Genomic DNA, 15,401 nt, shown 5'->3' with positions numbered 1-15,401 from the left:
TGTGAAATGAATGGGAATGTATTATAATTGTCATTTAGTGATGAGAACATTGAGGGAGAAAAGAAATGACACGGTATCAATTGTAAAAGTACTAAACAAATAAAAAACCAGCATTAAGACTGCTTTTGAAACCCTTGAAAAGCTGTATTTAAAGTATTTTTAACTTTATATGACATTTATCCCTAAAGGTGACATAGCAAGTCTTCTACATAAACGTTACAATTTCATCCACTGAATCAAAGGCTTTTTACTTAAAAAAATTAATATTCTGTATACAAGATATTTAATATATCTAAAAGGAGAAAGTAACTCACAAGATGCAAACGAAAATACACTGCAGCAAACAGCTAACTCTTTCACCATCAAGAGAAGGCATTCGTGCAAATCTTACATCACACTGCCTTATAAAACCTGACAGACAGTACTCCTTTTCAGAAAGTATGGCAAAAGAAAATTAAAGATCTCTACTCACCCTTCTGATAGAAGAACTTCCTGTAATAGTAGGCGCCGAGATCCACGTGTTCTACAATGTATCTTTTCACCCGATCCAGGTGTAACACCAAGTTTTCCTTGGGCACTTCAAGTACGGCCACGCCTGCGTTTGTACAATGGGAACTGAGTGTAGACTCAAAGGAGGCACTTTCACATCCACTAAAGGAACCAGAATTTGATTTGGACAGGCTGATCTTCCTTTCCCCTTCTCCACCAATCTCATTCCGAAAATACGGACAGCTCATCACCAGCTCATTGCTTTTATCATCTCCCTGGTCCATGCTGAGGCTTCCCTTGGAATTCAGGTCCTCTGTGCTGCCCATTGGGGAGCTGAAGCTGGCGGAGTGAGACAAAGGCCCCGAGACCAAGGATGCCGCCGCAGCTGCCGAAGCGCCTGTGGTGGTGTTTCTCCTCTTAATCACATTGTGCCTGTTCAGAATCGCCTCGTTCAAGTCAAATAAGATACTCTGGACATCGTAGTGGGCAAAGCACTTCGGGCATGTCCAGGGCCTGACAGAGTCTTCCGATCGGTTATCTTCGAGATCCGACGACTTCCCAAGTTCCTCACCTTTGGCATTGCGTAATTTACGAAAAATGGACGAGTCTCCGGTTTCCGACTTGGAGCGCCGCTTGAGTGGTTTTTCCCTTTCCTTAAAGAGCCTGAGGTTCTCCCTCTGTGAGATGGGCCCGTCTATAACATCCAAGGAGAAACCAGAACCCTTGCCCCCACCGGCGATGAGAAAGTCACTGAGCTTGGTCGGAGTGGGACCTCGATCAGACTTGTCCTCTTTGTAGCCCTTTAACAAGTCAAAGAAGCTTTCTCCGGACGTTCCCTGCTTATCGATTGAGGATGTGCTACCGTATTCCCTGTGCAGCGATGGCCCCGCCTTGTAGGTGGGCGAGATACATTCATCAAAGCTATCCACGTCAAGTTCACTTATGGTGATGTCGCTGTTGCTGCGCTGCCGTATCCGGCGCAGAGCCTTCCTGGGGGAGCTGGGGTAGGCTTCGGGCATGAGAAATCTGGAGTCCATGTTCTCCGATGGCCGCGTCTTGTTCTTCAGCGTGTTCTGTATGCTTTTTAACATGGCTGAGTCACTGGAATTGAGGCTTACAGAACTTCCCTGACTCACAGGACTGCTTTTGGAGGACATGCTCTCAAGGCAACTTGAGGTTTCTATTTCCTGGCTTGAACGGCTAGATTCTTTTACGTTTTCCTTTCTGGGGGGCCAATCCGCAATCCTTGCCCGAACTCCCATCTTTGGAACTCCGGGGGTCGAAGTTATATGGTGAGAACCTTCACTTCGGGGGGGCCCTACGGGGGCCATGACAGATGACCCTAAGCTGCCATTCTGGGACCTGAAACGTCGCATGTAGAAGTCGTCTGTGTGGACTTTGGGGGTGCCATCTGCACCCACAACGGACGCCCTTTCAGTGGCAACCGGCCTCTCTGTCTGTGACCGTTTCAGGCTGGTCATGATGCAGAAGCAATCTGACTTAAATCCCCACAGAAAGGACCATCATACCTAAGTTTTAAATGTGCACTTCCCTTTTGGAGAATGGCTTCCAGAAAATACAGCAGTTGCACGAGATCTTAATCTTTTTCATTTAAAAGGTTAAAATAACTTCTTGTTTTCAAATCTCTGAAAATCCAGATCTTTAGAGCATTATAATCCACAAGAGTTCCTGTGCTTTACTTTGATAGATGGCTGTCTTTCAGAAAGAACTGAATGGAACTTGTATTACTGGGACTCTGTGACTGCCATAATCCCATGCTTTCTCTAAAACAGAGAAGAACAATTTGGATTAGCATTTAATAAATACATCTAAAAATAAATATGCAATTGCCAAAACCAGACACATCCAAATAAAAGATTCACTAACGGATTGTGACTCACAGTTTACAACCCATATTTTTAGTAAAGCAGATTTGAAAGCATTTAACAATATCCATCATTTAAATTACTTATATTTTAAAAGACTATGAATACTTCATCTTAATTGAACTGTTTCATATCATTAGAAGGTGGTGAAGGATCTTGTTCCAGGACATTAGCCCAAGTACAGACCATGAACAGACTCCAGTGACCTCTAACAATGTAGACTATCGGGAACCGCTGTGCTGGCCGGAAGTTCACGGCATAACCAACAGAGTTCGATAATTAGAGCAACATACAGCTTTTAAACAAGACGAAAAATTGAAAAAATCATGTTACTGAATATGTCACAACACTTACTTTTTAACCTCTTCTGTATTTCAAAATTCAAACTTAGTTTTCTGTTTCTTTACAAAGGCTTAACAGAGTTGACAAGAGCAAATACAATAGAGAGAAAATAAACACGGTTTTCCCCAGGCCATTCTACCCATTAGCATGCTTCTGTAATTCCCTCTAGTTTATTACTTACCTCAAAGAGCAGAATTTCAGAATGCATCCAGCATTTTCCACCACCTCTTCCTGAGCTCTCTTTCCTTCTATCTACCCTTAAAGCTACAAACGTTTCACTAATTAGCAAAATGCCTGCATTTCCTTACGCATTGCAATCCACCCCACCCTTCGGTGCTAATTTATGAAGACAGCAGAAACCAAAAGCTGCTGTGGGCAGACCTTTCCATATCCCCCAGTTGACGACAGAGAACTGCTAACATCCTTCCAGGTGACGGGCAAAGAAAACCAACTTCCTCAGGAGCTCGTCAATCAGGAGGCAAGAGGCACAAATTCTGAGCACAAAATCCTGCATGGTTGCGTACATCCTGAAAATGAAGGCAGAGGACCCTTTTCCAAGGCTCCACAAATGACACAAGAGGTGGCCTTTAAATTCCTGCCAAATGCATGTTTGCAAAGATGCTGCTGATCCAGCACTGCGCTGCCGGGGCCGCATTGTCTACAAATCACGGCTGACACCCAGGCCGACCCGGGCTCGCTGCGCTCCGCTCCCCAGCAACAAGCACTTACTTCCACGATAATTAAGCATCTCGCTAGTCGGCTTCCTGCCTCCCAGGCAGCCGCTTTAATTTCTCCTGCGCTCTGCAGCATCATTTTAGAAGACTCGCAGCTATTTAAAGGCTGGAACATTTAGGGGTGTTTCAAAAATGCACGCCGCCTGCGGAACATAGGGCCAAACGAGCTCCAGCTGGGCTCGCACGGCTGCCTAGACCAGCCCCACACAAAAGCGCCAATTGTTTTCCCTCTGGCTCCTCTTCACCATCTTTTGTGAAAGGGATAAGGGTTTCACACCGCTACCCAATGAAACCTGACTTTCGACCTCTCTAGATACTTCTACCGTCAGATTGCTATAATGTGACTGTATATCTGGGAACTGGCCAGGCTCCTCTTGAACTGTAAACCTTCAAGTGGAATAATGTGCTAACTGTTGCGTCTGAAAGAGACCATGTGGACACAGCCAAGGTTCAAGAAGTGCTCCTTATAAAATGGAAGGAAACTGGGCAACTGAACCAAAATGCAAAGTAAACACTAGCCCATCTCAAAGAAAGAAAGAAAAAAAGTCTTTTGACAACCCCAAACCACAATTTATGAGCTATTTTGTAACTAGGGAAAAAAGAAGCTGTTTATTTCAGTGAGACAGCTTTCAAAGAAAGAATATACTGACATACAAAATAATTCTCAATAAATTCTTATGAAAATCAGATGTTTTCAATGTCTCTCACAAACTTACACAGAAATCCAAATAAATCACCTATCGTTCCCAGAACTGACATTCTCTAAAAGGCCAGTGCACCAATCCCCCAGGGTAAAGACTCATTCGTGCCACATTTCACTTCCCTTAGAACAGAGTTGACTGCAGGACTGTCTTGTTTTAGTATCTGTGAAGTTGTAGGTCAGCACTAAAATACAGTAAGTAACACTGACTTGGAAATGCCTGCTCTTGGTGGTCACTACTACAGGACTCCTGTTCAGAAGCATCGCATATGCTTCCTGGGTCTTTTTAACAGGTTTTTAAAAATCTTACACAAGTGGGCTCCCCTGGTGGCTCAGCGGTAAAGAATCCGCCTGCCAATGCAGGAGACACAGGTTCAATCCCTGGTCTGAGACGATCCTACATGCCGTGGAACAGCTCAGCCTGTGTGCCACGACGATTGAGCCAGCGACCTGGAGCGTGGAAGCCGAATACTGAGCCCCCGTGCTACAACTCCTGAAGCCCGTGCGCTTTAAAGCCCAGGCTCCACAACAGGAGAAGCCAATGCAATGAGAAGCCCTCCCGAAACCAGAGTGGGCCCCCCTCGCTGCAACTAGAGAAAAGTGCTCGTATCAAGGAAGACTCGGCACAACCAAAAATAGATAAAATTACTTTAAAGTCTTACAGAGATATACTTCTTTGTAACTAAAAAAACTGCCAAGACTCCTACTACATCTTGATTATGATAACTCTGTGTTGTCTTTTAATTTCAAAATATACATAGGCACATAGGGGAGAGAGTGCCCACACGCTTAACGACCTTTACATTCTTGACCTCTCTCTCTCCTGAAATTCTGTCTTCTCTAGGCCTTCATGATGAACACATCCCTCTTAATTTCCGCTTTCTTTTGCCTCTTTCTTTTGGCTCCCTCCTCAGGATCACTGGTGGCTCCATTTAAAAGCAAGTGATTCCAGGGTGGTACCCTCGGCTTATTTCTCTTACTAGTGTTTAGAGTTTTTGAAGGTGCTGTAAAGGGTGTTAGTATTAGGATGCATCTGAGCACCGAGTGCATTAGGATGAGATCGCAGGTCTGGGGATACTGGAGTAAAAACATTACTCTGGAAACCAGGGTGTTGACTTGGCTGGATCAGTTGCCTGTGCAACTGAATGAAGCAGAATTAGGAAACTGCTTGTGAGAGATAGCTGCATGGTAGCCAGTACTGTCTGGAGATGTCATAGATACCCACAGCTTTAAATATATTACCTCTATGCAGTTATCTCCAAATCTCTTCTCATGACCCTTTCCCTTAAATTACAGGTAAAATATATGCAAGTGCTCATTTGATATCTTCCTTATTTATCCATTTCAACATGAATTATTAAGCAGAAAAATAAAATTTTTCCAAGAAATAAATGAGTGATAAGGAAGTGAGAACAATAAATAATTGGAGGAACCAAAGGAAAAGAACAACATGGGAAACTTTCTTGGTGCCAAGGGCATAAAAATAGTTTAAAGGTTACACAAGAAGATGTGGGAAGGAAAGAAAACAAAAAACTAACAACCACTTACAGCTCCTGCTCTGAAATAATCTACAGTACGATATGGTACATTCACTAAAAAGATGCAGTGTGCATGCTTCGTGGTGTCCAACTCTTTGGGACCCTACAGACTGCGGCCTGTCCAGCTTCCCTGTCCATGGGATTTTCCAGGGAAGAATACTGGAGTGGGTTGTCATTTCCTCCTCCAGGGGATCTTCCTGACCCAGGGATGGAACTTGCATCTCTTGAATTGGCAGGTAGATTTTTTTAACCACTGAGCAACCTGGAAAGCCTATGAAAAGATGTAGCATTCTCCACCAATTACCTCTGTATTTCAAAATGGGATGTTGGTAGGTCCCTTAACTGACACAGCCTCAGATACAGGGCCAACTCTCAATGATTCCAGGCAATAGAAGAAATTTTGATGAGGAATAACTATACAAATATCCTGAGATTACACAGATAAACAATGTGAATATTTATAAAGTGTCAATGTAAATAGTTTATTAAGCTATATACACAGACTTTAAATATCCATAAATATTCTTTAGAATATAACAGGAAACTTTATTTTAAAACAGAAATATTACATCACAGTGTTTGGACATTAGATTAGCTACGATAACCAAATAAAGCCAATGATTTCCTTTACTTCCCTTCTTCGCTTTCCTGAATTACAGCCACATTACATAAAAGTAACATCTCAGATAGAAGGGACGTCTCACTCTTTCACATCAGCCTTGAAACATGTACAAACATCCCCATGCAAGGTCCTGGATAATTTAAGCTTTATGAATCAGCATTTAACTTTTTAGATTGGAATTTCCCCCGTCTTTCATTTCCGTTCTATCTCCTCAACAAACATCAGGAAGGATTGGGAAGAGATGAGCTGATAAGTCTTGTTCCTGCTCTCCAAATGTTCACTATCTAAAAAAGACACCACTGATGGAGACAAAGTAGATTCAAATAATTTGCCCTCAAATTACCAAAGTGAATAAAGAAGTTATAGATACAAAACATACAAAAACAGATGAATTTACATTTGAGTTTAGAGATAAGAAAACAATTTAAAATGTGCTTGTTTTAACAGAGTAAGGAGCAAAAGAAAGAATAACATTTGCCTCCCAACTACCCTCCAAGCAAAAAGTTTGACGAAGAAGGTTACATTTCAAAGGTCTAGTAAGGCTTGAACATACTTTGTGTAGCTGCAGGTGAAGGAAACAACATGAAAATTCGGCAGCAAGCTTGACGGCAGAAGAGGGATGATAAAATATAAAGGATTTGAAAAAAAATATGTTTTTTAATAAAATTTAAAAGGTTTGGAGCCAGACACATGGTAAGAATTACTGATGGGTAAGAAAATGATTCAACAGCTGGCAAAATAAAGGATAACAGAAATAAATGTGAACATTTATCTTATATTTGAATATGAGAAAACTCAGGCAATAAGCAATTAATATAATGCCAAAAGGAGGAGCTTATTGGGAGGAGCTTAAAGTAAAGAGGTAAAAGGTAAAATGTAGTAAATAGAAAGGTAACCATACCAGAATTATTAGAGGAAAAATAGCATTTGAGGTACAGCAAATGAATACTTGAGGGTGGGAGGAGAAGGGGACGACAGAGGACGAGATGGTTGGATGGCATCACCGACTCAATGGACATGAGTTTGGGTGAACTCCGGGAGTTGGTGATGGACAGGGAGGCCTGGCGCGCTGCAGTTCATGAGGTCGCAAAGAGTCAGACACGACTGAGCGACTGAACTGAAATGAATACCTTCAAGAAAAAGAAATCAGAGCTCATCAGGGGCATGTAGACTCTGTGGCTGGCACCCAGGGTATTAAGAGAGCAGACTAGATCCATGAAGGAGTTGAGTGTTTTTAAAAAAATAATTTGTCCATTAATATTCATTTAAAATCCATTAGAAAGTTACTCATCAGTCCTGCAAATTGTAATCTAGTACTGATCATCTAATTACCAAATAGGATCTGGGGAAGGGGGATATAAGAAATGGACAAGGAGCAGAGAGACAACCAATAAATGTCTACTATTCGGGAAGAAAGGCTTGTCAACTTTCCCTAAATTGTGTTTCAAATCCTTCAAGTTATTAATTCATAAAAAAGGGTTCCATAATTAAATAAGGAAGGGACACACCATCACCTGCATTAGGATTTGATAATACAGAAATATACAGTTGAAAAAAAAAACCCAACACAACTATTAAACTAAGATAACTGATTTGACCATGGACTTATTTTTTTAAGAATATTTTTATATTGTGCATTCTATTGAATGTAACTGAGAACAAACAAGCCCAGTTTCAGAACTCAGGATACAAACAAAATGGTTTATACACTATAAATTTAGTTACTTTTTAGTTACGTATAGGTATATAAACAAGCCAAAGGAAATTCACCAAGGGAGTTATAATACTTGTCTGTAGACAGATTATAAATAATTCCTTTTAAAAGTATTTAACTATATTATCTATTTTCTAAAATGAGCATGCATAACTTTTGTAACAGAAGAAAAAGTTTAGAAGAAAAAAACCAACTCATTCTGTTACTAAAAACAATAAACTATCTGAGAATGTTGTTATGATGAACACACACTTGAATACTAATTATTAAATACAGCACCATGTAAAACCTCAAACCATTCAATCACCAAACAAGTCAAAATGCAACAGATGTCAAGTCCTTCCAATAAGATGATCTTGTGCTAAATCCTCTGATTAAAATGGAATCAAAGGAGGGCTACATAAAATAGAAAGTACTGAAGATTATAAGATTTAGCAGTATTTACAAGATTTAAATAATTACTCCATACAGAAGATTAATACAATTGCTTGCATTCCTCATTTTTTTGTGTGTATTTAACGCTTTCTTTATATTTAGTATTGACACAAAAGCCCCCTCCTACCCAAGAGTCTCCATTTTACCCTTTTGCAAGGTTGCAGTTGTCCTGGGTAATCAGGTGAGACTGCCTAAACAAAGCACAGACTGAATCGTCATCACTTGTTGCCCTTTCCTGGAATACATCTACTTTCCCACATACACGAGTGAAGTGAAAGTTGCTCCCAGTCATGTCTGACTCTTTGCAACCCCATGGACTAGACAGTCCATGAAATTCTCCAGGTCAGAATAACGGAGTGCGTAGCCTTTCCCTACTCCATGCTTCTCAGCTTTTGACGTTCCAACCCTCCTCCTGCAGACATTCGGGCTAAACTGGAAGAAGGTCACCATTTGGACTGCAGACCAACACTCTGGAGAGTATTATCATATTGTCCTGAGGTATCGATGGCTCGAGGAAACTGTATATTTAACCCAGGAAGGAAGAATCTATTGACTTTCTCTGAAGGCAGGAGGGAAAGAGACAGTCTAAACTGCATTAAGTTAGATTTAAACTAGATAAGCCGTGAAAATTGCCTCTGATCCACATATGACGAACCGCAGCTGAGAATCTGCATCAGTAAGGACAGCTTTTCAGGCTGCCAATATGGGCTATGGGAGCACCAGCTATTGGTGTTCTATATAAGCCAGTCACTATCAAAAGAGAAAGCAAAGAGGGAACATTTCCACCCTCAAGTCCCTATAATGCAACTGGAAGAGGACCAGAGGGTTCAGTAAGACAGAATGTCACAACTGGCTTTGTCAAAGACATCAAGGTTTTCTCACTTCAGTATTTAAAATCCAAAAAGAATTTAAGAAAGTGCATTTGAGACACAGAAAAAGCAGATAAAGTCCCATCAGTAAGAACAATGGGTGTCTGTGTGTGTGCTCAGTCGTGTCCGATGCTTTGTGACCCAGAGACCATAGTCCTCTCCTCTGTCCATGGAATTTTCCAAGCAAGCATACTGCAATGGATTGCCATTTCCTACTCCAGGGGAATTCTCCCAACACAGGGATCGAACCCACATCTCCTGGGTCTCCTGCACTGGCAGGCAGATTCTTTACCAGTAAGAACAATGGGTAAACAGAAAGTTCCTTCTAAGCACAACCCTAATACCCTAATCACTGTTAATCACAGTATCACCAGTAACCATGTTTCACTTAGCAGATTTTAAAATATCACACCCAAGGACAGAGAGCTTAAAAGGAAAAAAATTAAAACACAAAATCAGTCCACCTTGCCTTAGTGTTTCCTTAAATACAGTTGCTGGTGGGTTATTCGTCTGCTTCACTCTACGCTTACTTCTAAGGATAAACTCTCTCCCTACGGTGCTCAGAGAGCACGGGACTCCGCCATCCTGTCCACTCCGTGACCCGTGAGCCTCCCGAGTCCTCATAAGCCCCCCAGGAGGCGAACATCTCCCTTTCAGAGAGGGAAAGCACGCTGACATGAAAACGTGGAGGGCTCTCTCTCTAATAAATCTGAGCTGGCAGTTAGAGGAATTACAGCAGAAAAACTACTTTGAAAACACATTATAAAAGAAAAAAAGCCTCCATTTATAGCCTGAGTATTACTTCTGAAGTCCAATCCAGACATGAATCTCAACACCCTGTGGGGAAAAAATGCTGCAGCAGTCAGGTCACTTGCCTTCCACGCGCCTTCAGAGGTCCCTCAACTGCAACCCCGTTGCCATCTGAATTGGGCCTGGAGCTCAGAATTAAGCGGCACCTGCTCCGGTTTCTTTCTAAGAGCAGGAACAGGTCTGCCCTCCACAAACCAGCACCTTTTTATAAAGCTCCACAACGGCTGAAGCTGAATCGAGGGTGTCCCTCTTGACCTTACATTCAGCATCTAGAATTGTGAGTTATGAGAATGAATAGCTTGTCTGATCCTTTCATTTTCCACACAAGGCATCTCAGGGCCAGAAACTGTTAAGTCCACCACGGCAGAGCCCACGCGTGCAGTCAGGTCTCCGTGCCCTGACTCCTGCCCTGGTTGCTATACTGGGCTGTCCTTCCAGAACTTGCTTTTTCAATAATCTCCTGCCACCAGCTGTAACGACATCTGAGCATCCATCTGTACTAGCTACTGTGTGCTAACTACCTGGCTTACTCCCCACATCCCTCTGCAGGCAGGTATCATCCACCACCATCCAGGGCTGCTCAGAAGAGACTGGATCACTGCTGGGTCTGACCCCTAAGCCCTGCTCCTGGCACCAAAGCATCCACCCTCTTATTAAAATGCCTCTCCTGCTGTTAATACTACTTTCTGCAATTAACTCTACACATGGTTGGGCTTTTTCTCCCCAAGTGGATATTAGGTTCTGGAGGACAGAGAGCCATCCAATCCTTATCTCCAAAGCACCTAAGCTCAGTATCCTTGAAATGGAATTTTTTGCAACAAAAGCCACATGCTCCCAGCTAAGATGAACTAGAAATTACTTGGTACATTAACAGAATTTATATTGTAATCTAAAATGTAATTATAGTTAGCTCATAAATACTGTGTTGAGGAAGACCAAAAAAAAAAAAAAACACCTCACACCACTGAAATTTAATAAAGATTTCAGCTTCATCATTCTCTCTTAAGATTAACCTTCACAACAGTAGTGAATGAAAAATAACAGCAGTTTGACCTTCCTCCTTTCAATCCATTCCTCATCAAAGTGCATGAAAAATAACCATAAAAATGAGCAAATCTCTTAAAAGAAGTGAATCAGTTAGAAAGAGATAAGGCACAATCACATGAAATACTGATGCACGACAGAATTTGCTATTAATAATCGTAGCAAGTAAATTAATCCACAGGAAAACAGGAGGGTGTTCACCACAGCATGCATGGGAAAGACGAGAGAAACCAGAGGTTAAAAGCTGTCACCAAATTAATGATGGTCAAACTAATGTTTCTGTTTCACCCTCAAATAATTCTTCTCCCATACAGAAGTCTCCTCTTTGCTGCCCCCTCTTTTCAAAGTTTTTTTTTAATAAATGAATATGCTTCTTGTTTAAAATAAAAAAAAGAACTGAAATGGTGCTGAAAAAGTGAAAAAAAAAAAGTCTTCCTTCAAGACATCCCAATCCCAACCCCAAAGGCAGCCACTCCTAAAAGTTTATGAATTCTTCCAGACTCCGTGTGGGTGCTGGGAGCACACACACTAAGACAAGCATTGAAGAAGAAGAAGGGGAGAAGGGAAGCAGCCCAGGGAGCAGCTCACTGCCGAGGAGACTTACTCCAGTACTTGTTCAGAAAACAAGAGCGAAAGAATCTACTTCCGCTCAGGAGAGGCAGAGGACCTCCCCTGCCAACCTGACATAAAGTACTGGATGAATCCCTTCACAGCTGACACATTTTCAATCTGTTATGTACTTATCCTGGTTCTGAAAATAGGAGCCCTTTACAAATGTTTCTGGCAACTAGTCAACAAAAATTAAGGCAAGAGTGAATGAAATAACTTTAATTCAATGCACACCACAATCCTCCAAGTTTCATTTTAACTATGTAAATTTTTTTCACTAATTATGTAAAATATTTTAGTAATGTTTTAGTAATTATGTACATACACAGATCTACACACATTTTATATATAAAACACTCAAATAAAATTATTTTTACTTCTGCCTCCAAACTTAAAAACCCCTGATTTCTAAATGAGAGTTTACTCACAAACCTATTAACTTTATCACTTAAATGTTCATTGACAAACTTAAAAAAAAAGCTCAGTAAAATGCAAACTGACCAAATGTTCAAAGATAAAACTTTGTGGCAGAAGAAGTCTTTTTTTGTTTCTTGGCCACCCTTTTTCATTTTTGTGGCAAAGTGAAATATAATCCCCTAGCTCGACACGATAAATTTAATCTGAAAATGTAGTCCTGTATGTCTGCGTTATAACACTTTAAAATATGATCACTTTGCCTATGCAGGATTGTTTCTAAAGTGCATGCAGGCAAGCCCAACACACTCTCTTGCTCGAAACCTCACAATAACTTCCCTCTAAATTTCCAAAGGCATGTTGGAACTTCCTGGTTAACAGTGCAGCCTCTCTGCACTCTGTGAACCTGCAGCTCCAGTAGAAGGGTAAGAGAATCAGTTCCAAGTATTTGAACAGACCTTGAATGCCTTCAGGAGAAACCAAGTCGCGACTTCTGCTGAAACACAACTGGACACAATTCTTTTTCTTTCTTTTCTTGGGCTTACCCGTCCCTCTGTGTGCTGTTTAACTCTTTCTCCTCCATCAAGGTTGCATTTGGGTATCACCTCTTCCAGGAAGTTGTTCACACTCTGCCCCATCCCCTGACATGTTACCCTTTTTTTTTTTTAAAATTTTTATTTTTACTTTATTTTACTTTACAATACTGTATTGGTTTTGCCATACATTGACATGAATCCACCACGGGTGTACACCCTTTTTTTTTTAACAGTATCCCTTGAGAGGACTGCAGGTAATTTATGGATGATTAAAAATCAAGAGAGGGATCCTCTACTTTAATGAAAGTATGATTTCACTCTGCACTCACCTTTCTAATACCAGCTCTGTTAGCAATTAAAAAAAAAAAATCAAAGGACTGTCAGTTTGAAGTTTTTTTGACAAAACAACTGATTTCGAAGGATTTTTTAGACAAAACTATCATAAAAGCAGGCTTAAAAGAAAGAATATGTTGGAGTAAAACAAAAAAATCTCTCAACAGAGCACAATTACATGAAAAGAGCCTAAATAGTGTTATAATCATCATGGGTTATAATAAGCTACAAAAGACACAGAAATCAAAACAACACTGCATCATTTTATACCTATTAGGAAAAATTCTAGGAATGTGCATCCTCCCACTGTTATTGGGGCTACAGTTAAGAGATGTCCTTGTGTTGCTAGAAATAATGGAAACTGGTAGAACCCCTTCAGGGAAAGAAAAAATGGTGGGTAAACCAGGGAACAGTCATATTGCGGGGCTCTGTAACGTCTCTTTTAACATCTGCAAATGGATTTGCTGCTCAGCATCTTAAGAGATATTCCTCTGCTATACTCAGGATTCCTCCTCACACTCATACCAGCCTCTCTAACCTTTGTTCCTTCCACAAGCCCCAGGTATTTCCCATTCCTGGGAGCTACGAGCACCCACTCTTCCTCTTAAACTCCCCAACACTCCCCCCATATCCTTGGTCCCCAAAGAACATCCTGCCTTTTTTTTTGAAGTTTCCTGATACAACACCCCCTAAGCCACAAGTATCTCAAGCCAGGGACTGCACCTTATTTAACTTTATGTATCTAAGCCTTTAATAGAGGCTTAAAGATACAGGAAAACAAGTGGTACAGCAAAAACCACGAAGTGACTTTACCCTCTGTAAGAAGGAAAACCTGTGGTACTAAGTTACTACTATACTATTTACTTAGTATTTTTTCACTTACATTTTAAACAAAGTAATACACATACTAGTTATAGGCAAACAGAACTTCAGGCATTTAAGGTAAAAACAAAAACCAAACCGTAGTCTTCACATCATCATCTTTACTCCTAAGAGCAATCACTTTCAATTTACAGCACTGCTTCCCCCAGTATCTCCATGTTCCTAAATCACAGACTCAGGCGCTATTTCTTGAGTTATCGACATTAGATATTCTCTGTTGGAGCTCTGTTTTGGAAGATGAGAAATAAGCAGGCTTCCAGAAAGTGTGCTCCCCCTTCTCTTGCTCTATATTATGTAAACATGCATGTAGAGATGTATATGTGTTTATGTGTGTATCATAGTTATATCACACTTATACATCAGGATTTACTTTACTATGGCTATATTTGCTCAATTGCTTACTTTGTTTTTCCTGGAGTTAATAATGGCTTTTTTTTTCCCACTTGCTTAGTTTCTATATACCTACCCTTAATTCTTTTGAAACTCAACAAGAAAAAAAAAAAAAAAACAAAAAACCATACCATCCACCAGAAAACAAAAACTAAGAAAAACCCCCTTCTTCTCATAACTGTTTCTCACATGGTCAAAGCCACAAGTGCCCTATCGATTCCACGTCTCTTTCCTGGAGACCCTCCTAGAGCTGGAGACCTTGCATGTTTGTATCTAGACCCTCCTAGAGCTCTCCATCTTCACACTCCATTCCAGCCCTGCTGATCTCTAGGGCTACTGCTCAGGCATCTCCAGAAACATACCATCACCATCATCATCCTGACAGTTCCTTCTCTCCTCTCTTGGGATGAGCTCCATGCTTCCCAGATCTCATTACCTTCTCTACTCGCTCATTTTGATGGAACCTATCCTCATTCAGCAACTGCCTAAGAAGTACTTAAGTGTTAGGAGTTTTGTGTCCTGGCATGTCCAGCCTTAATATGACTGGTGGTTTGGTAGTCACGTACAGATCTGAGAGTTGTACCATAAAGAAAGCTGAGCACTGAAGAACTGATGCTTTTGAACTGTGGTGTTGGAGAAGACTCTTGAGAGTCCCTTGGACTGCAAGGAGTTCAAATCAGCCAATCCTAGAGGAAATCAACCCTGAACATTCATTGGAAGGACTGATGCTGAAGCTCCAATACTCTGGCCACCTGATGCGAAGCGCTGACTCACTGGAAAAGACCCTGATGCTTGGAAAGATTGAGGGCAGGAGGAGAAGCGGGTGACAGAAGTTGAGATGGTTGGATGGCCTCACTTAAAGTATGTTCTACTTAAATGTTCTCCTTAAAGGATACTGTACTTTCTCAACAGTTTATCTTTTCTCTCACACTCTGCCCCATTTCTTTTCATTTAGGTACTTTGGTAAGTTTTTAACTTCATTTTCCAACACGACCTTTTCATATTGATTTTTGGACTCAAATTTGAAAAAATTTTGTGTCCTCTGTTTCTTCTG

General features: G+C 41.0%; 1 protein-coding gene and 1 long non-coding RNA gene across 2 annotated transcripts in view; both read right to left on the bottom strand.

Annotated features, from left to right (window-relative positions):
• The window catches only part of SIPA1L1 (signal induced proliferation associated 1 like 1), a 138,237-nt gene extending 136,196 nt beyond the window's left edge, over nt 1-2,041 (bottom strand). The window contains exon 1 of the mRNA XM_052646386.1: nt 473-2,041. Coding sequence (XP_052502346.1) covers nt 473-1,970 — 1,498 coding nt within the window. The 5' untranslated portion in view covers nt 1,971-2,041. The remainder of the gene's footprint in view (nt 1-472) is intronic.
• A 103-nt stretch (nt 2,042-2,144) lies between these two features.
• Nucleotides 2,145-15,401, bottom strand: part of LOC128053727 (uncharacterized) — a 155,543-nt gene continuing 142,286 nt past the window's right edge. The window contains exon 3 of the long non-coding RNA XR_008199961.1: nt 2,145-2,273. This is a non-coding gene — a long non-coding RNA (uncharacterized LOC128053727). The remainder of the gene's footprint in view (nt 2,274-15,401) is intronic.

The sequence above is a fragment of the Budorcas taxicolor genome, chromosome 10, assembly GCF_023091745.1.
Source record: "Budorcas taxicolor isolate Tak-1 chromosome 10, Takin1.1, whole genome shotgun sequence".
Classification (NCBI taxonomy): Eukaryota; Metazoa; Chordata; class Mammalia; order Artiodactyla; family Bovidae; genus Budorcas; species Budorcas taxicolor.
The sequence above is the reverse complement of the archived record's forward strand: the minus strand, read 5'-3'. Positions and strand labels throughout refer to the sequence as shown.